This window comes from Mustelus asterias, chromosome 29 (assembly GCF_964213995.1).
Source record: "Mustelus asterias chromosome 29, sMusAst1.hap1.1, whole genome shotgun sequence".
Classification (NCBI taxonomy): Eukaryota; Metazoa; Chordata; class Chondrichthyes; order Carcharhiniformes; family Triakidae; genus Mustelus; species Mustelus asterias.
The window spans coordinates 20,447,532-20,472,732 of record NC_135829.1 but is presented as its reverse complement, the minus strand read 5'-3'; the positions used below and the strand labels follow the sequence as shown (position 1 = coordinate 20,472,732).

Sequence of the window (25,201 nt, the reverse complement as noted above, 5' to 3'; positions counted from 1 at the left end):
AGAGGCATAGATCGGGTGGACTCTCAGAGGCTTTTTCCCAGGGTGGAAATGGCTGCTGCGAGAGGACACAGGTTTAAGGTGCTGGGGGGTAGGTACAGGGGAAATGTTAGGGGGAAGCTTTTCACACACAGGGTGGTGGGCGAGTGGAATCGGCTGCCGTCAGTGGTGGTGGAGGCAAACTCAATAGGGTCTTTTGAGAGACTCCTGGATGAGTACATGGGACTTAATTGGATGGAGGGTTATAGGTAGGCCGAGAAGGTAGGGATATGTTCGGCACAACATATGCCGAAGGGCCTGTTTTGTGCTGTAGTTTTTCTATGTTTCTATGGTCCAGCAATTGGGAATGAGCAACAACTGTTGGCCTTCCCACATCCCGTGAAAGAATAGAATAAAAGGAAGTCTTTCTTTACAAATGACCCAGTGGCAGGTACTTAAAGATCAGATTGAAAGCTCTGCTGTCAGAGCCTCTGCAGGCAGGACTGTGGCAGTGGTGGTTGCAGCCAGCTGTGGTGCCAAATGCCAGATTTGCATGTGTGTGTGTGTGGAAACTCTGAAGGGCTCCAAAAATATCCAGTCCCTTCAGCACAATATTTGTTCCATTTGTTTCTGATTTCAGTAAGCCCTGGAGGTTGATGATTTTCTTCTGCCTGCGAATGATGACCCCAAACCATCTGGCTGACTGTCTCTCCAAGAGGTCTCTCTTCCACCTCTAACACCAGCATCCTCGGGTAACTGCAAGTCTCTGACTTCTTTGCTGATTTCCATTATTTTGGTACTGTTTTGCTCACTGCTTTATGGATTTGCAGTTGCTTGCAGTTTTTCTTTGACTATTTTTAATAGCACACCGAGCTAGCAATGCAGTTCAGAGTTCAAATCCCACCATGGCCAACTGAGATACGCGACCCAATAAATCTACTCATTTGTGAACTGGCATCAGAAAATCCAAAGATGCTTAACTGTTCGAACAGTGGTCACTGATATCCCTGCATGTGGGAGCTGGCTGTGCACAAATTAGCTGCCGTACCTCCAGCATTTATAACAGGGGAGGCGATGGCCTAGTGGTATTATCGCTAGATTACTAATCCTGAAACACAGCTAATGTTCTGGGGACCCGGGTTCGAATCCCGCCACGGCAGATGGTGGAATTTGAATTCAATAAAAAATATCTAGAATTAAGGATCTACTGATGACCATGAAACCATTGTCGATTGTCGTAAAAACCCATCTGGTTCACTAATGTCCTTTAGGGAAGGGAATCTGCCATCCTTACCCGGTCTGGCCTACATGTGACTCCAGATCCACAGCAATGTGGTTGACTCTCAACTGCCCTCGGGCAACTAGGGATAAATGCTGGCCAGCCAGTGACACCCATGTCCCACAAATGACTAAAAAAAACCCAAATATTTCATTGGCTGTGTATTCTGGGATGTCCTGAAGTTGTGAAAGGTAGCTTTTACTGTCCATTCTTTAAATGAAAGATAGCCTTTACTGTCCATTCTTACTCAGTAGTCTGGCCTTTGCTTGACTCCAGTTCTTTGCTAAGCACTCCTCTGAAGTGACCCTGTCAGAGACTTGTTGCTTCTCCTCCGAGATGGGCAATAAGCACTGAGCCAGCTTTGCTCACATCCTAAGGTGTTTGCTTTTGAAGCTATTTTGGCTTGGATATTTTGCCAGTTTAAAATTGAAAGTTTATTTGTTAGTGTCACAAGGAGGCTTACATTAACACTGCAATGAGGTTACTGTGAAAATCCCCTAGTCGCCACACTCTGGCGCCTGTTCGGGTACACTGAGGGAGAATTTAGCACGGCCAGTGCACCCTAACCAGCACGTCTTGCAGACTGTGGGAGAAAACCGGAACACCCGGAGTAGCAACGCACCCAAACGTGCAGACTCCACACAGACAGTGACCCGAGGCCGGAATTGAAGCCGGGTCCCTGGCGCTATGAGGCAGCAGTGCTAACCACTGTGCCACCGTGCCGCAGATGAAGTATCAAATTCTGAGGTATAGCTGAAGTGCATCATTACTTCAGGACACTAGATGAGGCACAACTTAAGCTGTTGACTCTACAAATGGGTGTAGACGGGTTGGGGATGTTGTTGTACTCAGTATCCCGATGTGACGGTGATGGCTTCACATTGTAAGGCGTTTGGTAGGGGGACCCATTCTCGGAGGGGTTTAGTCCCGGGACAGGCAGCCTAGGCTAGCGAGTGGGGCTGCGTGAGTGGCCTTCCATCCCAGTGGGCCACAAGATTGAAATTGGGCTTGTTCACTAACCGTAATCCAGTGAATAAGATTAAATACATTTAATACACGCCAAATATTTCATAGCGAGTTATAGAAAATGATTAATCATTCATATATTAATAGTTCGTAGCTTGCTGCAAAGGTGTACATGCTCAGTGGCACTGTGACGTGCAGAAGTTCCTAGGGCATCGGAGGCTGGGACTGTTCTCAGAGAAGGGGATGTGAAAGAGTTGCTCAGCATCATGAGGGGTCTGGACGCAGTAGAGGGGGAGAAACATTCCCGTTGGTGGAAGGATCGAGAACCAGAGGGACACTGATTTAAGATGATTAGCAAAAGAACCAAAAGCGACCTTTTTACGCAGCGAGTGGTTGGGATCTGGGATGTTCTGCCTGTGTGTGTGCTGGAGGCAGATTCAACACGGCCTTCAAAAGCGAATCGGATAATTTTCTGAAAAGCAACAGCTTGGCAGGGTAAAGGCGGGGCTGTGGAGCCAGCTGGGTCGCTCTCGCAGAGAGCTGGCACGGACGTGATGGGCTGAGTGGCCTCCCGTGTTGTTGTACCGACTGCCCCTCGATTCGAGGATGCCATGCACTTGATGGCGGATTCGTGCCGTGAGTCTTTGTGTGATTGAACAGGCAGAGCAGATTGGTGCACACGTGAACAGGACGCCCCATGAAGTAGTGGGATCCAGAGAGCAGGACTTGCTTCCTTTTCTTTCCTTCTCTGTTGTTGCTCTGTCTCATCATTAAGACGTTGTGACTCCCAAGTGTGAGGCTGTTTGGTGGACAAGTTGTCACCATTGGTCGCAAGTTCCTCCCAGTCATTAATATCAATGTTGCCAGCTTCTTCAAGGAGAGTGACTTCGAAGCAATTTCTTTGTCCTACTCTAGAACATTGGCCGGTTGAGGGGACAGGGACGAGCGGGGGAGACGGTTTCTGGCCACCCAGACACTGCCCAGTCAGTGAAGTTGACTTTGCAGGAGTCTTGACTCAATACTTGTGAAGCTGACTTCAGGGACGCTCGCATTTGTTCTACGACCACTTCTACTGAATCATGAGGGTGTGGTGAAAGCATTGCTGATGGAATTTCTCTCTCATTCTTATGTGTGACTAATGCACAGTCCAGTGGGGTGGCACAGTGGGTTAGCACCGCTGCCTCACAGCACCAGGAACCCAGGTTCAATTCCAGCCTCGGGTCACTGTCTGTGTGGAGTTTGCACGTTCTCTCCGTGTCTGCGTGGGTTTCCTCCGGGTGCTCCGGTTTCCTCCCACAGTCCAAAGATGGTGCAGGTTAGGTGGATTAGCCATGATAAATGTGTGGGGTTACGGAGCGAGGGAGGGGAGAATCCCGATGTGACCTCGGGAAGTGAATCAATCTTTCCCAGTGCAGCTAGGAATGGGAAATAAATGCCAAGTATGCCAACGGTGCCCACACTCATTGGCCATGGTAAAATTGCCCCTTAGTGTCAGGGGGACTAACAGGGTAAGTATGTGGGATTATGGGGATAGGGCCTGGGTGGGATTGTTGTCGGTGCAGGCTCGATGGGCTGAATGGCCTCCTTCTGCACTGTATGGATTATAGAACATAGAAGATAGAACAGAACAGGCCCTTCGGCCCACGATGTTGTGCCGAGCTTTATCTGAAACCAAGATCAAGCTATCCCACTCCCTATCATCCTGGTGTGCTCCATGTGCCTATCCAATAACCGCTTAAATGTTGCTAAAGTTCACTATAACTGCAGGCAGTCCATTCCACACCCCAACCACTCTGTGTAAAGAACCTACCTCGGACATCCTTCCTATATCTCCCACCATGAACCCTATAGTTATGCCCCCTTGTAATAGCTCCATCCACCCGAGGAAATAGTCTTTGAACGTTCACTCTATCTATCCCCTTCATCATTTTATAAACCTCTATTAAGTCTCCCCTCAACCTCCTCTGCTCCAGAGAGAACAGCCCTAGCTCCCTCAACCTTTCCTCATAAGACCTACCCTCCAAACCAGGCAGCATCCTGGTAAATCTCCTCTGCACTCTTTCCAGCGCTTCCACATCCTTCTTATAGTGAGGTGACCAGAACTGCACACAATATTCCAAATGTGGTCTTACCGAGGTCCTGTACAGTTGCAGCATAACCCCACGGCTCTTAAACTCCAACCCCCCGTTAATAAAAGCTAACACACTATAGGCCTTCTTCACAGCTCTATCCACTTGAGTGGCAGCCTTCAGAGATCTGTGGATATGGACCCCAAGATCTCTCTGTTCCTCCACAGTCTTCAGAACCCTACCTTTGGCCCTGTAATCCACATTTAAATTAGTCCTACCAAAATGAATCACCTCCCATTTATCAGGGTTAAACTCCATTTGCCATTTTTCAGCCCAGCTTTGCATCCTATCTATGTCTCTTTGCAGTCTACAACAGCCCTCCACCTCATCCACTACTTCACCAATCTTGGTGTCATCAGCAAATTTACTGATCCACCCTTCAGCCCCCTCCTCTAAATCATTAATAAAAATCACAAAGAGCAGAGGACCAAGCACTGATCCCTGCGGCACTCCGCTAGCAACCTGCCTCCAGTCCGAAAATTTTCCATCCACCACCACCCTCTGTCTTCGATCAGATAGCCAGTTACCTATCCAATCTGCCAACTTTCCCTCTATCCCACACCTCCTTACTTTCATCATAAGCCGACCATGGGGGACCTTTTCAAACGCCTTACTAAAATCCTTTTTTTTCCATAATCCCATATACTTACCCTTTACAGACTACTACAGCAAGTATGTGGGACCCGGATTCGATTCACGGCTTAGATCACTGTCTGTGCGGAGTCTGCACGTTCTCCCCATGTCTGTGAGGGTTTCCCCCGGGTGCTCTGGTTTTCTCCCACAGTCCAAAAGACATGCTGGTTAGGTGCATTGGCCGTGCTACATTCTCCCTCAGTGTACCCAAACAGGCGCCGGAGTGTGGTGACTAGGAGATTTTCACAGTAACCCCATTGCAGTGTTAATGTAAGCCTTACTTGTGACACTAATAAATAAACTTAAAACAATTCAGGAAGGTTTCATTCCACCGTCCAAACATGTGCGGGTTAGGTGGATTCATAGAAATCATAGAAACCCTACAGTGCAGAAGGAGGCCATTCGGCCCATCGAGTCTGCACCGACCACAATCCCACCCAGGCCTTAGCCCCACATATTTACCCACTAATCCCTCTAACCTACACATCTCAGGACTCTAAGGGGCAATTTTTAACCTGGCCAATCAACCTAACCCGCACATCTTTGGACTGGTCATTCTAAATTGCCCTTTTGTGTTAGTGGGACTAGCTAGGGTAAATGCATGGGCCTACGGGGATAGGGCCTGGGTGGGATTGTGGTCGGTGCAGACTTGATGGGCCGAATGGCCTCCTTCTGCACTGTAGGATTCTATGATTAGCAGAGGAGAATTGCGAGAATGATACCAGGAATGGATTTCAGTGACATGTGAGATGACTGAATCTGGGATTGATCTCCTTTAGACAGGGAATGCTGAGGCGAGATTTAATAGAGAGGTTGGAGTTATGAATGGGTTTGATTGAGAGAAACCGTCTCCACTAGCGGAGGGGTCAGTAACCAGATTTGTTGTAATTGGCAGAAGAAACACGAGGGAGATGAGAATTGTTTTTCTCAGAGTTGTGATTTGGAATGTGCTGGCTTTGCGGCAGAAGTAGATTCAATAATAACTTTCAAAAGCAAATTGGATATGTGCTGGAAAAGGGATAAAAGAATTGCAGAGCTATTGAAGAAGAGCAAGACTGATTGGACAGCACTCTCAAAGAGCTGACATTGGCATGATGGGTTGAATGGCCTCCTGTCCTGTCGGATTCTATCGCCTTGTTCTCAAATTTCAGAGTTAAAGATTTTTGCAACAGATTGCATGGTCACTTTGCCTTGCCGACTTTCTTAGCCTGTAGGGCTCTGGGAGCCTGGGTCGCCTTGGCTTTAGCTGGTCTGGCCCCCACGGTTTGTGCGGGGGGGGGGGGGGGGAGCCTTCTTTAGAGTGGTGGCTGCTTTCTTGGTCAGTTTCTTAACTGCTGGTTTCTTGGTGGTGGGTTTCTTGGCCGCTGGTTTCTTCACCACCTTGTCTCCTGTGTCCCGGCTCTCCGTAGGCAAAAACCGTAGGGGCCAGACCGGCTAAAGCCAAGGCGACCCAGTCTCCTAGAACCCTAAAGGCTAAGAAAGTCGGCAAGAAGTGAAGTGACCACGCAACCTGCTGCAAAAACGTAAAAATCTGAAATTTGAGAACAAGGCGATAGAATCCGACAGGACAGGAGGCCATTCAACCCATCATGCCAATGTCAGCTCTTTGAGAGTGCTGTCCAATCAGTCCTGCTCTTCAATAGCTTTTATCCCATTTCCAGCACATACCCAATTTGCTTTTGAAAGTTATTATTGAATCTACTTCCACCGCAAAGCCAGCACATTCCAAATCACAACTCTGAGAAAAGCAATTCTCATGGGGAGTTAGAAGGAGGCGGAGGTGTCTTTGCCCTTGGTTCGCAGCAGTCTGCCTTTCTACACGCCCCTGATGCAGGCTGTGGTTCTTGACCAAGGCTGCTGCGAGTCAGCGCCGCATTGACGGCAGCCACAGTGACCCTGCGTTTACAGCTGGCCGCCACCATCTTGCGGCTCTGGTCGCTCACTTTGGGAGCGGGCAGCCGATGCCACCCTCTTCTTGACTTGAGCGACAAGGGTGGGTGTCGGAGCCGTCTCAATTGCCCCAGCGTCTGCCACAGCTTGATGACTGTTGGAAAGCTGTCTGTAAATCAGAGAGAGAGTTGAGTCAAAATTCACTCAGTCAAACTTCATCCAAATTCTAGTATAAAAGTGGCATTTGGTTCCAGAATTCTTGCCGCCTTTGGTTTTGTTCCAGCTAGAATTTATTTTAAAATGTTATTATTCCTCTTGTACAACAAAGGCTGTGAGAAGTATTGGCTTGAATGAGACATGAGGTTTTATATGCTCGTTTTAACGCAAATATCTTGCTAGAGGCTGTATCATAGAAACCCTACAGCACAGAAAGAGGCCATTCGGCCCATCGAGTCTGCACCGACCACAATCCCACCCAGGCCCTACCCCCATGCTGCATGCCCCATGTACTGGCTGAGAGGTGAATCAGTTCAAGTGGTAATGTTACTTGTGGTTTTTCGTGTAGCCGTCTTGTCTCATATTTGGCATTTTTACTTCTCAAAAAAAATGCCAGTTCTGATTTTTGTTGGCTGGTGAGGTAGAATAATATGGGCGGCACGGTGGCACAGTGGTTAGCACTGCTGCTTCACAGCTCCAGGGACCTGGGTTCGATTCCCGGCTCGGGTCACTGTCTGTGTGGAGTTTGCACATTCTCCTCGTGTCTGCGTGGGTTTCCTCCGGGTGCTCCGGTTTCCTCCCACAGTCCAAAGATGTGTGGGTTAGGTTGATTGGCCAAGCTAAAAAATTGCCCTTAGTGCCCTGGGATGCGTAGGTTAGAGGGATTAGTGGGTGAGTATGGGGGTAGGGCCTGGGTGGGATTGTGGTCGGTGCAGACTCGATGGGCCGAATGGCCTCTTTCTGTGCTGTAGGGATTCTAAGATTCTTCTAAGATTCTAAGAATTTCCTCATTTCAGTGAACACAATATTGGTTGGCTGTCTTTCTGTGTTGTAAAGTTTATTTATTAGTCACAAGTAAGGTTTACATTGACACTGCAATGAAGTTACTGTGAAATTCCCTTAGTCGCCACACTCCGGCGCCTGTTCGGGTCAATGCACCTGACCAGCACGTCTTTCAGACTGTGGGAGGAAACCGGAGCACCCGGAGGAAACCCACGCAGACACGGGGAGAATGTGCAAACTCCACACAGACAGTGACTCAAGCCGGGAATTGAACCCAGGTCCCTGGCGCTGTGAGGCACAGTAAGAAGTCTCATAACACCAGGTTAAAGTCCAACAGGTTTATTAGGCAGCACTAGTTTTCGGAGTCTCGGGCTCCTTCATCAGCTGAGTGAGGACTTGTGTTCACAAACAGGGCATATACAGACACAAACTCAATTTACAAGATAATGGTTGGAATGCGAGTCTTTACAGGTAATCAAGTCTTAAAGGTACAGACAATGTGAGTGGAGAGTGGGCCAAGCACAGGTTAAAGAGATGTGTATTGTCTCCAGCCAGGACAGTTAGAGAGAAGCAGTGCTAACCACGGTGCCACCGTGCCGCCCACACAGTGTTGTGTTTAGTTACACGATTTGGGGCAGTGAATATTTAACTCAACTCGCACATTGCAGCACCAAACCCGGGGCACCTGCTGCAGGTTGATGCAAGCAATGGAGTGAAGTCCCAGATAGAGTGGTGGACTCAGAAATGTTGGAATCATGTAAGAATCAGCTGGGGGAACCCCACAGCCATTCTGGAAAGTTGAGTTGAGCTGCACGAATGGCCTCTGCCTTCGAACGTAATTTTGTGATACCGTGTGAATCCCTATGCTTCCGGAGGGAGAGGTTCCGGAGGGAGAGGTTCTTCTACGGGGCTTTAGTTGGCTGCTGATTGTATTTCTTTTTCCACATGCTTTCATTTTTTAAAAATACTTTTCCAATTCAACCAAATCAAGTCCAATTCAGAGTCTCAACAAGTTGAGACATTTCCGATCCAGGCTGACAAGACAGGGCATGCAATCCCCTACCCTGTCTTGGGCCTGATCTACATGAGCCAAGCTGATTGGAGTAGGCAGACGTCTCCGCCCCCCCAGGCTTGATCTCATTTGCATCTTAGCCAAAAGGCCGAGATACCGCTTTTAAAAATTGCTTCATATGAAAATGAAGCTTAAAAGCAACCCAATGGCCACGACCAAGTGCAGCATCTGCATAACTACACTTGATCTTAGCCAAAAGGCCGAGAAGCGATTTGAGACATGTTAATACCAGACTACTGTCGATGTATCCCATTGCCCCATTAAAAAAAATAGGGCCAAAGTTGAAATCAATTAATGTTCCGTGAGTCAGTGTTCCATGCTGAAAGGATGAGTGGAGCTGCACGAATGGCCTCTGCCTACGGTGCAGAAAGAGACTATTTGGCCCATCAAGTCTACACTGACTGTCTGAAAGAGCATCCCACCCATGGTCCCTCCCTCTTCCCTATCCCCACGCATTTACCATGGCCAATCCACCTAACTACACATCCTTGGACACTAAGAGGCAATTTAACATGGCCAGTCCGCCTAATCTGCACATCTTTGGACTGTGGGAGGAAACCGGAGCACCCGGAGGAAACCTACGGGGAGAACGTGCAGACTCCACGCAGACAGTCATCCAAGCCAGGAACCTAACTTGGATCCCTGACGCTGAGGGGCAGCAGTGCTAACCACTGTGCCACTGTTGCACAGTGTTGTACTGAACCTTTAATCCTGGCTGTTAAAACCAGACAATATGGACTTTACCCATAAAATGTTGGGTGGCCATTTTGAGCCTTGTGACATGGTGGTTAGAGTGCGTGGCTGATTCTGAATAGAGTTGAAGGGAAGCACAGGCGGCCTTTTTTTTTTGGATTCTTTCTCTGTACTGTTCCCCTGTTGTCTATGGCTGGGTGATACCATTGTCTCTCCGTCTCTGAGTGGGTTTGCTCTGACCTGCGTCTTTTTCCCAAGGTCGCAATTCATGTTTGTTGATTGGCAGGTAGCCTGCAGAGTTTCCGCTGCGTTCCTTCTGTCACCTACCCAGCTGTGATGGCCGCGAAGCTCACCAGCTTGTAAGGGAAGTGGCATTTCGACGACAACCAAGTCTGAGTTCTGCGTACCCAACCATCTGCTTCAGATCCCTGCTCTCCTGTGCTTGAGCTATTGTCGTACCTTCAGACACCTGCTTTAAAACTCTGGGTTTTTATTAAGGAGTAATTTTCCCATTCATCAACATAATCCCTGTATCACGGCTTGTAGATGCTGCTTCAAGTCGCATTTATAGTACTTGAGCTTAATTTGCAGTCTTTTCTGTGAGAGTGGCCCATGCAGCCTCTCACCGTACCAGACTGAGGGGCCATGTGGGATTCAGGAATTAATTGCAAAGCCACTTGCTAACTTTTGGGTCATGGCCAAGAATGTTACTAATGCTGTCGCTGATTCGGATGTTGTTAAAATGGCTGAACTGTAGTAAGGAGCAACTTCATTGGCTAATGGCAGACAAACGATTGGCCTACCACCAAAGCGACGCAGGCTGCTGTATCCGCCCAATATCTGTGTATGCTCAGCACGATTCGGAATGCACCATCAGTTGCCTCTCAGCCTCTCACTCTCTCTCTGCACAGGGCGACATGGTTATACACTGGTCAGCACTGCTGCCTCACCGCCAGGGACCCGGGTTTGATTCCCAGCTTAGGTCACTGTCTGTGCGGAGTCTGCACGTTCTCCCCGTGTCTGCGTGGGTTTCCTCCGGGTGCTCCAGTTTCTTCCCACAATCCGAAAGACATGTTGGTTAGGGCGCACTGGCCGTGCTAAATTCTCCCTCCGTGTACCCGAACAGGCACCGCCGGAGTGTGGCGACTAGGGGATTTTCACAGTAACTTCATTGCAGTGTTAATGTAAGCCTACTTGTGACACTAATAAGTAAACTAAACTTAAACTTTTAGACTCTGCAATTCCCTTCTCAAGCCTTTTTCCACTTCCTACCCTCCTTAAAGCTAATCTTTTTGAATTTGATTTCTTATTGTACATGTATTAGTATACAGTAAAAAGTATTGTTTCTTGCGCGCTATATAGATAAAGCATACCATTCATAGAGAAGGAAAGGAGAGTCAGAAACAGTCATAGCTAGGGTGTAGAGTAAGATCAACTTAGTGCGAAGTAGGCCCATTCAAAAGTCTGGCAGCAGGGAATATGCTGTTCTTGAGTCATCACAGAATCACAGAAACCCTGCAGTACAGAAAGAGGCCATTCGGCCCATTGAGTCTGCACCGACCACAATCCCACCCAGGCCCTATCCCCATATTCCTACATACTTACCCAACTAATCCCTCTAACCTATGCATCTCAGGACACTAAGGGCAATTTTAGCATGGCCAATCAACCTAACCCACACATCTTTGGACTGTGGGAGGAAACCGGAGCACCCGGAGGAAACCCACGCAGACACGAGGAGAATGTGCAAACTCCACACAGACAGTGACCCAAGCCGGGAATCGAACCCAGGTCCCTGGAGCTGTGAAGCAGCAGTGCTAACCACTGTGCTACTGTGCCGCCCAGTTGGTACGTGAGCTCAGACTTTTGTATCTTTTTCCCGACAGAAGAAGGTGGAAGAGAGAATGTCCGGGGTCCTTATTTAAGTTGGCTCTTTTTCCAAGGCAGCGGGAAGTGTAGACAGAGTCAATGGATGGGAGGCTGGTTTGCCTGATGGACTGGGCTTTGTTCACAACCCTTTGTAGTTTCTTGTGGTCTTGGACAAAGCAGGAGCCATACCAAGCTGTGATACAACCAGAAAGAAGGCTTTCTATGGTGCATCTGTAAATGTTGGTGAGAATTGTAGTGAACATGTCAAATTTCCTTAGCCTCCTGTGAAAGTAGAGGTGTTGGTGGGCTTTCTTAACTATAGGTGTGGAGAGACCAGGTCAGGTTGTTGGTGATCTGGACACCTAAAATCCTGAAGCTCTCGACCATTTTCACTTCATCCCCATTGATGTAGACGGGGCATGTTCTCCACCGCGTGTCCTGAAGTCATTACTATCTCCTTCGTTTTACTGACATCGAGGGAGAGGGTATGGTTGGAGTATAGTAATCTCTGTGACCAAATAACGACAGAAAATGCTAGAAAAGCTTGGCAGGTCTGTCATCATCTGTGGAGAGAGTGAGCGAGTTAACGTTTCAAGTCTAACGGAACAGTTCTTCCTGTCCCTCTCCACAGATGCTGCCAGACTTGCCGGGTTTTTCCAGCACTTTCTGTTTTTATTTCAGATCTCCAGCATCCGCAGTGTTTTGCTTTTATTTTGCTCTTTGACCCAATGTTTGGCCACGCCATCTAAATCCATCTTTAACTTGGCATCTGCCCAGCGTCCCTTGAGATGTGTCTGAGGTGTCCTTGCATGTTAACGATGAGATACAAAAGCATGTTAGCTATGGTGATAGTAATGTGTTTCTGAAGTTGGCCTTTGTGCTTTTGGTGTTGAGTAAGCAGGTTAGGAGTTCATGTCCCACTCCGAAGACAAATATATTCTAAGGCTGACACTTCAGTGGGCCCTGTATCTCAGGAAGGATGTGCTGGCCATGGAGAGGGTCCAGAGGAGGTTCACAGGAATGATCCCGGGAATGAAAAGCTTGGCGTGTGAGGAGCGTTTGAGGACTCTTGAGTCTGCACTCGATGGAGTTTAGAAGGATGGGGGGGGAGGGGATCTCATTGAAACTTAAAGAATACTGCGAGGCCTGAATAGAGTGGGCGTGGGGGAAGATGTTTCCCTTAGCAGGAGAGATTGGGATCCGAGGGCACAGCCTCAGTGTAAAGGGATGACCCTTTAGAACCGAGATGAGGAGGAATTTCTTCAGCCACAGGGTGGTGAATCTGTGGAATTTGTTGCCACAGAGGAGGCCGGGTCATTGAGTGTATTTAAGACAGAAATAGGCTCTTGATTGGTAAGGAGATCAAAGGTTATGAGGAAAAGGTGGGAGAATGGGATTGAGAAACTTAGCCATGATTGAATGTTGGAGCAGACTCGATGGGCTGAATGGCCTAATTCTGCTCCTATATCTTATGGAGTGCTGCACTGTTGGAAGTATTTTCCTTGTGGGTGAGACACTAAACCAAAGTCCTCTTTTCACCCTCAGGCGGTCATAAAAGATCCCATCCACCATTGGAAGAAGAGCAAGGGAGTTCTCACCGGTGTCCTGGCTAAAGCTTCACCCCTCAACCAACACCACCAAGGCAGAACAGCAGGTCAATTGCTTTATCGCTGTTGTGAGAGTTTAAATTGCTTTCCCCCCACCAGAACTAATGACGGCATCTCCAATGTTTTTCACTGGCTGTGAAGCACTTTGGGACATCCCGAGGTCACGAAATGTGCTGTGAGAATGCCAGTCCTTTCCTCCTTTTGTCAATTTGTGAATGTCACCTGTAAGCCAGCTCCGGCCCTTTTGCCGCTGGATGTGTGGAATTGTCATTGCGATGAAAATAATGCCTGGGCGCCTGTGTTCTTTTGAAGCTGGGAAACCAGGCGCTGGTGTAATTACTGTAGCTCCGAGCCACAAAGGCTCTTGTTACACTATCCTGTTGCAGTGATTAATTCATAGACACCTCTCCGTGGTTTCCATGTAATTTCAGGATTAATTCTACCCGTGGTAAGCTTTGCTTTATATATCCTTGAGTGTTTTACCTGTTCCTGGAATCTCCTAATAAGGTCACTACATTTCTGGCCTGTGTGAAGTCCCCAAATTGTGTTTCCTTTGTTCCGCTGGCCTATGGTGCCTTCTGAGCTTTGTTGAATTGTAGAGAAGCTGTAATTGTGTGTTAGTCAAACACTAAACAGTTGTCGATCCAAAACTCAATCTGTGGCATTCAGAGTGCTAAAGATCTTGAGGGGATTTGATAGGATGGAGGTTGTTTTCACTTGTATAAATAACACAGAAAAATGGGGATTCAGCATAGAAATAAATTGAATCATCAGATTCTTATCTCATCCAGTCCTACTTGGGGATGATCTGTATTTAAAACAAGTTTTTGTCTCCAGCTTTAAACAACAAAGATAACTCTGTTGATTTAGTAAGAAGTCTCACATCACCAGGTTAAAGCCCAACAGGTTTATTTGGAATCACGAGCTTTTGGAGTGCTGCTCCTTCATCAGGCGAGTCACTCGCCTGATGAAGGAGCGGCGCTCCGAAAGCTCGTGATTCCAAATAAACCTGTTGGGGCTTTAACCTGGTGTTGTGAGACTTCTTAATGTGCCCACCCCAATCCAATGCCGGCATCTCCACATCATGGTTACCATCTGTTGATTTATATTGTGGATGTCAGTTGTGGCTCAGTCAGTAGAGTTCTCGCCTCTGAGTCAGAAGGTTGTGGGTTCGAGTCCCACTCCAGAGATTTGAGTAGGAGGGTCTAGGCTGACAATTCAGTGAGTTGATTTGATTTATTAATGTCACATTCTTGGGATACAGTGAAAAGTGATGTTTCTTGCGCTCTATACAAAGCATACCATTCATAGAGTACATTGGGGAGAAGGACTGAATAGGGTGCAGGATATGGTGTTACACTCACAGCTCGGGTGTAGAGAATGATCAACTTAGTATAAGGGAGGTCCATTCAAAAGCGTGATGGCAGCAGGGAAGAAGCTCTTCTTGTGTCGGTTGGTACGTGATCTCAGACTTTTGTATCTTTTCCCCGGTGGAAGAGCGTATGTCTGGGGTGCGTGGGGTTCTTAATTATGCCGGCTGCTTTTCCAAGGCAGCGGGAAGTGTAGACAGAGTCAATGGATGGGAGGCTGGTTTGCGCGATGTACTGGGCTATGTTCACAACCCTTTGTGTAGTGTTTGGGAGCATTACACTGTTGAATGTGCTTGCCTTAAAAGTTGAAAAAAAGTTTATTTATTAGTCACAAGTAAACTTACATTCACACCACAATGAACTTATTGTGAAAATCCCCTAGATGCCACACTCCAGCGCCTGTTCGGGTACACTGAGGGAGAATTTAGCATGGCCAATGCACCCTAACCAGCACGTCTTTCGGACTGTGGGAGGAAACCGGAGCACCCGGAGGAAACCCACGCAGACACGGGGAGAATGTGCAAACTCCACACAGACAGTGATCCAAGCCGGGAATCGAGCCTGGGTCTCTGGCGCTGCGAGGCAGCAGTGCTAACCACTGTGCCGCCAGTATCTGCCCTGTCAGGTGGGGGTATTTTGTAGAAGAGCAGGGAAGTACTCCTGGCGTCCTGGCCGCTGTTTACCCCTCAACCGACACCCAAAATACTTTACCTGGCCTAAAACACATCGTCATTTGTGGGAACAGCTTCTTCCTTAATTCTCTGCTCGCTGAGCCATGTGAAAGTTCAGTGAATTTTTAAAAAATAAACTACAAGCAGGGTGGGGAGGCAGGCCCTGAGCTTGCCTCAGCTGGAACGGGGATCAAACCCCACGCTGTTGCCATTATCTCATCTACGTGCTAGCCGTCTAGCCAGCTGAGCTAATCACCCCTCCCCCCCGCCGACCTCCCACTGTGAACCTTCCATCCAAATTGGTTGTCACGTCTCCTGCCATACAATGGTGACTCCCATTTCATTAGACTCCCTGAGATCGTGCAAGGAGTTATATAAATGCAGGTCAGGTAAGGATGAACCGGGGTGTGGCAGGGGTGGGGTTACGCCCGGGGGGCGGGGGGGAGACTGCCTGTTTTATTGTTCGATAAAGAAGGCTTTTATTTCTCTCTCCGACTTGATAATTGAATATTGCAGATGTGGAGCTGTTTAAGGTTGGTCTGGCGTGGCTTTGGAATTGCCACTGGAAGCTGAGCTTTGTGAAGCTTCCTTTCCCGTGCTGAGAAACTCGGAGTGCGTTTATTAACTGACAAACCCTTCCCTTGCCAAGGCAGACCACCCGAGGTGAGCCAATGCGTCACATTATCCCCTCAGTGGCAGCCTCAGTTTTGCTGATAAGAGTCGGCAGAACGTGGTCAGTGCAGCTTCACGTTTCTCAAGGGGGGGGGGGGCTTCCTTTCAGACGGGCCAGGGCTGTGGCAGCCAGATTTGTGGCAGCATTCGACCTTTATGCAATGAAGAATGGCCCATTATTTTTTAGTGGCAATTAGCTGGCTATGGTTCATCTTGATTTATATGGAGAGCTTTGAGAACACAGGCCATTATGTCAGTAATTGCAACGTTGCAGATACTGCGCTGGTGCCCAATACTTTATCCTGGAAATAGAATCTCCCCTTTTACTGTGCTCATTTATAATCTTATTGTGTTTGGTCACTGTCTCTCTCTCTTGTTATGGACTGTGGTTATCACAGTAAGGGGATATGTGATTGCTCCACAGTTGATAGCTAAGCTTCATTTGGATGGTATCATCATGGCACAGATTGAGCGCAGTAATAGGTACCTTGCGGCAAGTCGATCTGGCCACTCGGTCCCACAGAAACATTGAGACAGTTTGTACGATGCAGAGAGGATCTGGGCAGGATTCGCAGAGTTTGAGCCATCATCTCATGTGAGATCATAACACTTGTTTTTTTTTTGTATCTTCGTGCTCTTAGCTCAGGATAATGTGAAGTAGTGGACGGGTGTCCGAGCTGGTCATTTAAGATGTGACGTGAACACTCCTATCAACGTGTATCATCTTTATACCAACTCCTAGAGTGATTAGCTCTGTACAGTGGGCAGCTTTTCTATCCTCTCCCGCAACCCATGCCATTATGAGGTGACTAATCAATACCCATTAGACATGAGGCTTCCAATGGATGTCGAGACGCAATTTGGAGCGAAAGCTCTCTGACCCGAGAGGGATGATTGCTGGGACGGTCAGAAGCAGGGATTGAACACTGCGCTTCTGACTTAGTGGTGGGGCGGAGGTCGGTGGTGAGAGTGGCGGGGCATTGCTATCACAAAGTCAAATACTGCTATTATAAAACACTCCTGTCATATCATATCTAAATACTCCAATTGTAGCATGAACAATCTATCACAGGGCTTTGAATCCTGAGCTGTTTGTGGCGCTTTAACATCTCATTTGTGGCTTCTGATCTTATTCAGTTGCATCTTAACATGTGAATTAGGAGCAGAAGTAGTCCACTCGGCCCCTCGAGCCTGCTCCCCCATTCAATAAGATCAGGACTCATCTGATTGTAACCACTCGCTCACTCCCCATGACCTTTCACCCTCTTGCTTATCAAGAATCTATCTACCTCTTTCTTAATATTCAAGGATTCTACTTCCACTGCCTTTCTGAGGCAGAGAGTTCCAAAGACTCATGACTCTGAGAGGTTGATCGTTCTCTGCACCCTAGCTGGAATCGTAGAATCCTACAGTGCAGAAGAAGGCCATCTGGCCCATCGAGCCTGCACCGACTCTCTGAAAGGGCATCCCACCCAGGCCCTATCCGTGTAACCCCAAATATTTACCCTGCTAGTCCCCTGACACGAAGGGGCAATTTAGCATGGCCAATCAACCTAACCCACACATCTTTGGACTATAACACTACATTCTGCACCCTCTCCTTTCCTTCTCTATGAACGGTATGCTTTGTCTGTAGAGTGTGCAAGAAACAATACTTGTCACTGTACACTAATACATGTGCCAATAATATATCAAATCAGATCAAAAGAGAAAAATTTCTCCTCGTATCTGCCTTAAATGGGCAATCCCGTGTATTTAAACAGTGACCCCCTCATTCTAGATTCACCCACAAGAGAAAACATCCTCTTCACAGCCAACCTGTCAAAACTCCTCGGGATCTTCCAGCTTTTGATCAAGTCGCTTCTTGCTCTTAACTCTAATGGATACAAATCTAACCTGACCACCCTCGTAAAACAAACCCGCCTGGTGCCTGTCTAGTTGGATTGCATTATGCATAAACCCCAGAAGCAAAAAATAAGAACCGTGTTTTATTGTACAGATAAAAGACTAATCATTATGCCACACTTGACAATTTCAAGTGATTATTTTAATGAAAAACATCACTGTGCTGGAAATAAGCCTGCTTGAATGCTATAGCTACACCGTGATTATATTTAATGCCTTTGATTTGAGAACCAGGTTTTAATTGTGACCATTATTATTTCCAATGCAGCTGAGATGATGTATTCTGATTATGCTATTAGAAACTATTTATTAATCGTGAGTTAGAACATTCTTTTCATAAGTTCAAAGTTTGTTTCAAAGATGACTTCACTGCCAAAATTATGGTAAAACGAAAATCCATTTGTCGCAAGATCTGTTCGAACAGAACAAGGACTTCCAGTTTTCGATGTAAATTTATTTTTCTTATTCAAAGTGGAAATGTGCTGTTTTTCCGTTAAATGAACAGTTGTTTGATCGTACAGAACTTGAGTATTGCTGAAAAAAAAATCTGTTGAAGCTTTTCGTCTTGCACTCATCAGGATATTTGCAAGAATACCCAGTGTAAAGGGATCAATCGTTTATACTTTTTGAGAAGAGAATGAAGATGGTTGACAAGTGGACTCGGATTGGTAGAGGTGTTGCCATGGAGAATGTACCAGTTAACTGACAACCAACAGTTAGCTGCCAAGCTTAGTTTAAATTCAAACCAGGAAGGTTGACGCTGGTCAAGACATTGCCCGAGGGAATGAGTAAGAAGTCTCACAACGCCACTGAGTCAATTCCACTCAGCTGATGAAGGAGCAGTGCTCCGAAAGCTCGTGATGCCAAATAAACCTATTGGATTCTAACCTGGTGTTGTGAGACTCCTTACTGTGCCAACGCCAGTATCTCCACATCATGCCGAGGGAATGAACCAGAGCATGGCTATTTGTAATGAAAAAAAAAATCAACTGCGCTCCTCTATTTTTAGTTGAAACAGGTGCAATGTGCATACCTGTTCCTTCTGTCTGCAAAGTACAGGGCCTAGTGTTTTAATACATGTAGCATCTAGCATCAGTGAGTGCACCACACTGCGAGCCCGACCGATAATCTGAAATTGGTTGTCAGCGTAATTTTTAGAATACTTGAGATTAAATGAATCTAGTTGACCGTTTTTACATTTTGAACATGCTTAAACATTCATGCAAATTGGCACACAAAACATGAATGTGCATGAAGAAAAATCCAAAGAGACAAAAAGTTAAATGCAGTGTTTGGTCTATTGTAATTTTGACTTTTCTATCGGTACATAAATTCAATGCATGTCTTTTATGATGTGTGAAATTATGTGCACTCCTCGAGACACTTGACAACTTTGTCACAAATTGGTTTAGGAAGGTTGAATTTTTATCGGCTCCTGGTCATTTTGATTTTGGACAGCTTTTTCAGAAAGGTTCTTTGGGTAAAAAAATATCGCAGGCACTTGGCTTTTTTTTTGGAACAGGTCTTGTGAGAAATGGATTTTTATTTCACCATGATTTTGTCAGTAAAGCCATCTTTAAAACAAACTATTAAGAGGAAAGACTATTCTCTATATCGTTTCTTGCGAGGCCTGGATAGAGTGGACGTGGAGAGGATGTTTCCATTGGTAGGAAAAACTCGAACCAGAGGGCACAACCTCAGACTAAAAGGACGATCATTTAAAACAGAGATGAGGGGGAATTTCTTCAGCCAGAGAGTGGTGAATCTGTGGAACTCTTTGCCGCAGAAGGCTGTGGAGGCCGGGTCATTGAGTGTCTTTAAGACAGGGATAGATAGGTTCTTGATCAATAAGGGGATCGGGGTTATAGGGAAAAGGCAGGAGAATGGGGATGAGGAAAATATCAGCCATGATTAAATGGCGCAGCAGACTCGAAGGGCCGAGTGGCCTAATTCTGATCCTCTGTCTTATGGTCTGTATGGTCTTATAAGAATCATTTCTTGAGTTGCTGGTCTGAAACCCGTCTCCTCCTGGTCACAGGTATTCGGGGGAACGTCACTGGCCAGTGTTCTTCGAAGATGTTTGGCAACCATTATACATGACATCTTGCTTTATAGTCTCCATCACCTGTGAGCATCTCATTCATTCACTGTGCCTTTGCGTGGAATTTGCAGCACAGAAACAGGCCACCTGACTGAGCGGGGCGATACCCCAGTGAACCAGAGCCATCTCCCACCCAGCTTTATCTCATCTCGTCATCATTTTCTATTCCGTTACCCTTATATTTATGAGAATATAAATGCATGTACGCTCAACCAGCCTGTGTGGTGGCACATTCCATGCTAACCACCAGGTAAGAAGTTGCTCCTGAATTCCTTGTTAGATTTAGCAGTGACTATCTTACATTTATGAGCTTAGTTTTGCACTCTCCGCAGGTACATCAAATACATTTTCAGGTTCTTCATAATTTTTAAAGTCCACTGTCAGGTCACCTGCCCTCTGGATGCCCAGCATACTCAGTCTTTTCTAATAGATTCACAAACATACGAACATAAGAGCAGAATCATAGAATCCCTATGAAGGAGCTGAAGGAGGCCATTCGGCCCATCATGCCTGTGCCAACAACAACCCCACCCAATATCCCTGTAGCCCTACGTATTTCCCCTGCTAATCCCCCGACACTAAGGGGCAATTTACAATGGCCGATCAACCTAACCTGCACATTTTTGGAGTGTGGGAGGAAGCTGGAGCACCCGGAGGAAACCCACGCAGACACGGGGAAAATGTACAAACTCCACACAGACGGTGACCTGAGGCCGGAATCGAACCCGGGTCCCTGGCGCTGTGAGGCAGCAGTGCTAACCACCGTGCCGCCCATTTGGCCCTGGAGCCTGCCCCGCCATTTGATAAGATCATGGCTGAACTGTTTGTATTTCCAATTCCGCCATCTCATCTACCCCTGATAACCTGATTCTTGTTTGGCAAAGGAATTAATCTACCTCCATCTTAAAAATATTCAATGACCCCTGCCTCCACTGCTTTCTGAGGTAGAGAGTTCCAATGTCACACCACCCTCTGAGAAAATGATTCTCCTCATCTCTGTTTAAATGTACTTCCTGTCGCAACTCAGAAGGCACAATTTGGATGGTACAACTTTGGCCTGTCCCCCCCTCTCATCCTGAACAAAGGTGATCTGCTAGTGGGCATTGAAACTTTGAAGCTCTTGATGTAATCACTGCAAGCATGTTTAATGCCCTAAGATATAGCAGCAGAATTAGGCCATTTGGCCCATCGAGTTTGCTCCACTATTCAATCATGGCTGATAAGTTTCTCAACCCCATTCTCCTACCTTTTCCCCACAACCTTTGATCCCCTTACCAATCAAGCTATCTATTTCTCTCTCAAATATACTCAATGACCCGGCCTCCACAGCCTTCTGTGGCAATGAATTCCACAGATTAGCCACCCTCTGGCTGAAGAAATTCCTCCTCATCTCGGTTTTAAAGGATCACTCCTTTATTCTGGGGCTGTGCCCTCGGATTCTAGTCTCCTACTAATGGAAACATCTTCCCTACGTCCACTCTATCTATTCTGTAAGTTTCAATGAGATTCCCCCCTCATCCTTCTAATGTGAGTTGATGCTTGATTTGATTTATTATTGTCGCATGTATTAGCATACAGTGAAAAGTATTGTTTCTGGCACGCTATACAGACAAAGCATACCGTACGTAGAGAAGGAAAGGAGAGAGTGCAGAATGTAGTGTTACACTAGGGTGTAGAGAAAGATCAACTTAATGCGAGATAGGCCCATTGAAAAGTCTGATGGCAGCAGGGAAGAAGCTGTTTTTGAGTCGGTTGGTACGTGACCTCAAAGCTTTGTATCTGTTTTCCAATAGAAGAAGGTGGAAGAGAGAATGTCTGGGGTGCATGCGGTCCTTGGTTAAGCTGGCTGCTTTGCCGAGGCAGCGGGAAGTGTAGACAGTGTCAATGGATGGGAGGCTGGTTTGCGTGATGGACTGGGCTTCGTTCATGATCCTTTGTAGTTTATTGTGGTCTTGGACAGAGCTGGAGCCAGGAGTTAGCTTGGCTAACTAAGAATTGATCTGGACATGTGCAAATGTCTGAACGCAATGGATGACTCGAAAAGAATGTTTTAAACATAGTTTCAGTTAATTACTTTGAATAAGGAATTATAAATTAATATTTTTGTTTTCCAGGGTTCATTTTTGTCTTGCCAATGTGAGTGAGAAGCACCCATGAGGACGGAGGCAGTTAATTTGTTTTCCTGGCGATAAGGAGATGGATGGCTATCAGATCTGAAGACAGCAATGCTCTTCAATGACCATCTTTGATCCCACTTACGGACTCAGCATTGCCCACCAAGTTGGTGCATTTAACACGAGAGCTCTGGACTTCCTTGGGTCAGCGGTGAGCAGCTGCCTGCTATGGAATCTGGTCGAACAAGCAGAGACCGAGAGAAGGAGAAAGGGGAAGAGACGCGGCGAACTAGCAAGCAGACTACGCGGAGCCCCCATGGCACCCGCCCCGGCTCGAACCAGTCATCTGGTGTTCTCATGGTTGGACCAAACTTCAGGGTTGGCAAGAAGATTGGCTGTGGAAACTTCGGGGAACTTCGGTTAGGTAAGTGCAGTCCCCACCAAGCACGTTCATTATTGTCTTGGCTACTCCCATTTTGCAACTAACTTTCTGATGGCTCATTAGAAAAATCCAAGAATCCAAGTAGGCTGCCAACGATGTCCTTGGACCATTGGCCAGCCTAACCGTTTTGCACAGCCTTCTTAACAGGAACTTCAAATATTTGGTGAGTGCCAATATTTGCCTCAGCGTTTACCTTGGTGTCCCATTGTGATTTACATTTGAGGAAAAGGTTTCCACTTGATTTTGTCCATCTTTTCCTTAATTTTTCCATGATACGTAACTTCTACTACTGGAGGGCAGGAGGGAGCCGGAATTGTGGGTCTCTTATCAGTGATTCCCTTGGAATTGCAAGACTGCCTGATGTGGTTGATGACTTTTGGAATGTTCCTTTGCAAGTTCCTCCAACCCCTTAATGTGCATCATTCTCCCTCTGCTGTAAGTCTCCTCTTTATCCCACACCAATGGAATTGGGGGCTTTAACTATCTTGGTTCTATTCTCTGGAGCTCCTGTCCCAATCTTTCTGTCTATTTAAAACACTTTTCAAAACGTATTTCTAAGGTTATCCTTGGTCACCCTTCCCGGATCTGTTCCTAGCTTACCATCAGTTGGGCACAATTATTGTCAGGTATTTTATCCTTTACGTACCAAGGCAGCATTCAAACACAACCTGTTCATTATCGTGGTTAGCCTCTTAGTGTTGGTGTCAAATAAAGTTTATGTTTAAAGCTTATTTATTTATTGGTGTCACAAGTAGGCTTACATTAACACTGCAATGAAGTCGCTGTGAAAATCCCCTAGTCGCCACATTCTGGCGCCTGTTCGGGTACACTGAGGGAGAATTTAACGCGGCCAATGCACCCTAACCAGCACGTCTTTCGGACTGTGGGAGGAAACCGGAGCACCTGAAGGAAACCCATGCAGACACGGGGAGGACGTGCAAACTCCGCACAGACAGTGACCCAAGCTGGGAATCAAACCTGGGCCCCCAGTGCTGTGAGGCAGCAGTGCTAACCACTGTGCCGCCGTGGCTCAGTGAGAAGCACTCACTCTTCGTGTCTGAGTCAGAAGGCTCTGGGTGTCACCCTAGAATCACCCTTCCTTTTCCTTCCTCCACCGAGCCAGTCTAATCCAAGCATGAACTTGACAATTCTTTATCCCTCAACCCTGGAAGTCAATTCCATGTCCCCGTTCTAAATTTGGGGTGGCACAGTGGTTAGCACTGCTGCCTCAGCGCCAGGGACCTGGGTTTGATTCCCGGCTTGGGTCACTGTCTGTGTGGAGTCTGCAAGTTCTACCCGTGTCTACGTGGGTTTCCTCCGGATGCTCTGAATTCCCCTCATAGTCTGGAAGACATGCTGGTTAGGGTGCATTGGTCATGCTAAATTCTCCCTCAGTGTACCCCAACAGGCGCCGGAGTGCGGCGACTAGGGGATTTTCACAGTAACTTCATTGCAGTGTTAATGTAAGCCTACTTGTGACACGAATTTTAAAAAACTCCTCCGTTTAATCTGGTATCTATGGCTCCTTGTTCTTGGCCTCTTGACGACCTTTGAGAGGTTCGGACCAGATTCTCGATACCGGTTTAGGAACCATATGAAAGCAGGCGAACTCTGTATGTGGGTAAATTCAGGTGTTATCATAAGCTGCCACTCTGATGTAGCTTCAGCGCGAGTGGCACTGCCACCTTGCCCTCTGTTAAATGGTGCTTTTACCTTGCAAGGCTTGTGTTCAACATTTGAAGATGGTTTCCTGTTACAGAGTGTCATATTGAGTACAGAATAAGCCTTTCTCCGATGTAATTGTTTTGCTGGTTTGAGGGTTCTGAGCATTTGGTGGGCTTTTTCAGTCTGCAGGGGGGTGATCTGTAAACAAGACCTGTTTTACTAGTGCTCCTGTTCTCATAGTTTATATTACAGTTCTGCTGAGTTACTGTTATGGTTACACTTTGTTATTTATATGAAGAAGTTCCTCCTTTTGAACAACGCATTCGACTACCTTATTTGTTGCCTCAAGTTACGACAGCGGCCCACTTCTGCCGAGTTAATAAATACCTCGCGAGTGACTCATATCCCAAGAAAACAGGTATTCAAAGGAGATTGATCTAATAGGAAGGTACGAGAGAGAAAAGAACATGTTATGCTGCTTGAGGGGAGGCTGGTGTGAGCGTAAACCCAGGCTTGGATCCGTTGGGCAGAATGGCATTTTCCCCCTGGTGCACGTTGTGTATAACTCAACGCAAACGTCGATGTTACCGTCCCCAAATCTGTATTTAAAAAAATGGTTCATCCTTCAGTAAGTGTGGATGGCCACAAGCGTCATGGGCTCCTCTTCCCATTGGTGCCTCAGAGACTCTGTTGGAGGAAGGTTTGGACCCTGTACAGTAATTAGGTGCCACTCCTCATTTTGAAAGCCATAAATAATTGCGTATATATATATTTGGACCAGGGCTGGAAGCATCAGCTGTGTTGTAATGTCTTGCTGTTGAATGATGGTCCCTTTCAGAATATATTTTTGTGGATTTGCTTTCCGTATCGCTCATATATATTTTGCTTGTTGCACTATTTTATTTCAGATAACCCAGTTTTCCAAGTATTTGCATCACTTGTCGCTAGGGCATTTGACAATGAGTGGCAAACCAGACTATGCAATGTATAACCGAAGGCTTGTCACGCCATGCAGTAGCCTCTCGCGCCTCTGAGCCAGAATGTTGTCCATTCGAGTCTCACGCCAGAGATTTGTCTACAGAAACCTAGGCTGACATTCCCAGCTGAGGGGGTTCTAGTGCAAGGTGTTTGTTCATTGTCACCATGGC

The 25,201-nt window shown here is 46.8% G+C and overlaps 1 protein-coding gene and 1 non-coding gene across 5 annotated transcripts in view; one reads left to right on the top strand and one right to left on the bottom strand.

The window, feature by feature from the left end:
- The first annotated feature begins 616 nt into the window (after positions 1–616).
- Positions 617–25,201, top strand: part of LOC144480582 (casein kinase I-like) — a 214,758-nt gene continuing 190,173 nt past the window's right edge. For all 4 annotated transcript variants that reach the window (XM_078200198.1, XM_078200197.1, XM_078200196.1 and 1 more), the window contains exons 1-3: positions 617–728; positions 13,052–13,160; positions 21,947–22,370. In XM_078200198.1, coding sequence (XP_078056324.1) covers positions 22,175–22,370 — 196 coding nt within the window. In that variant the 5' untranslated portion in view covers positions 617–728; positions 13,052–13,160; positions 21,947–22,174. The remainder of the gene's footprint in view (positions 729–13,051; positions 13,161–21,946; positions 22,371–25,201) is intronic.
- On the bottom strand, positions 8,964–9,156 carry LOC144480615 (U2 spliceosomal RNA). The gene has a single exon (XR_013495704.1). It is a non-coding gene; the product is annotated as a U2 spliceosomal RNA (small nuclear RNA).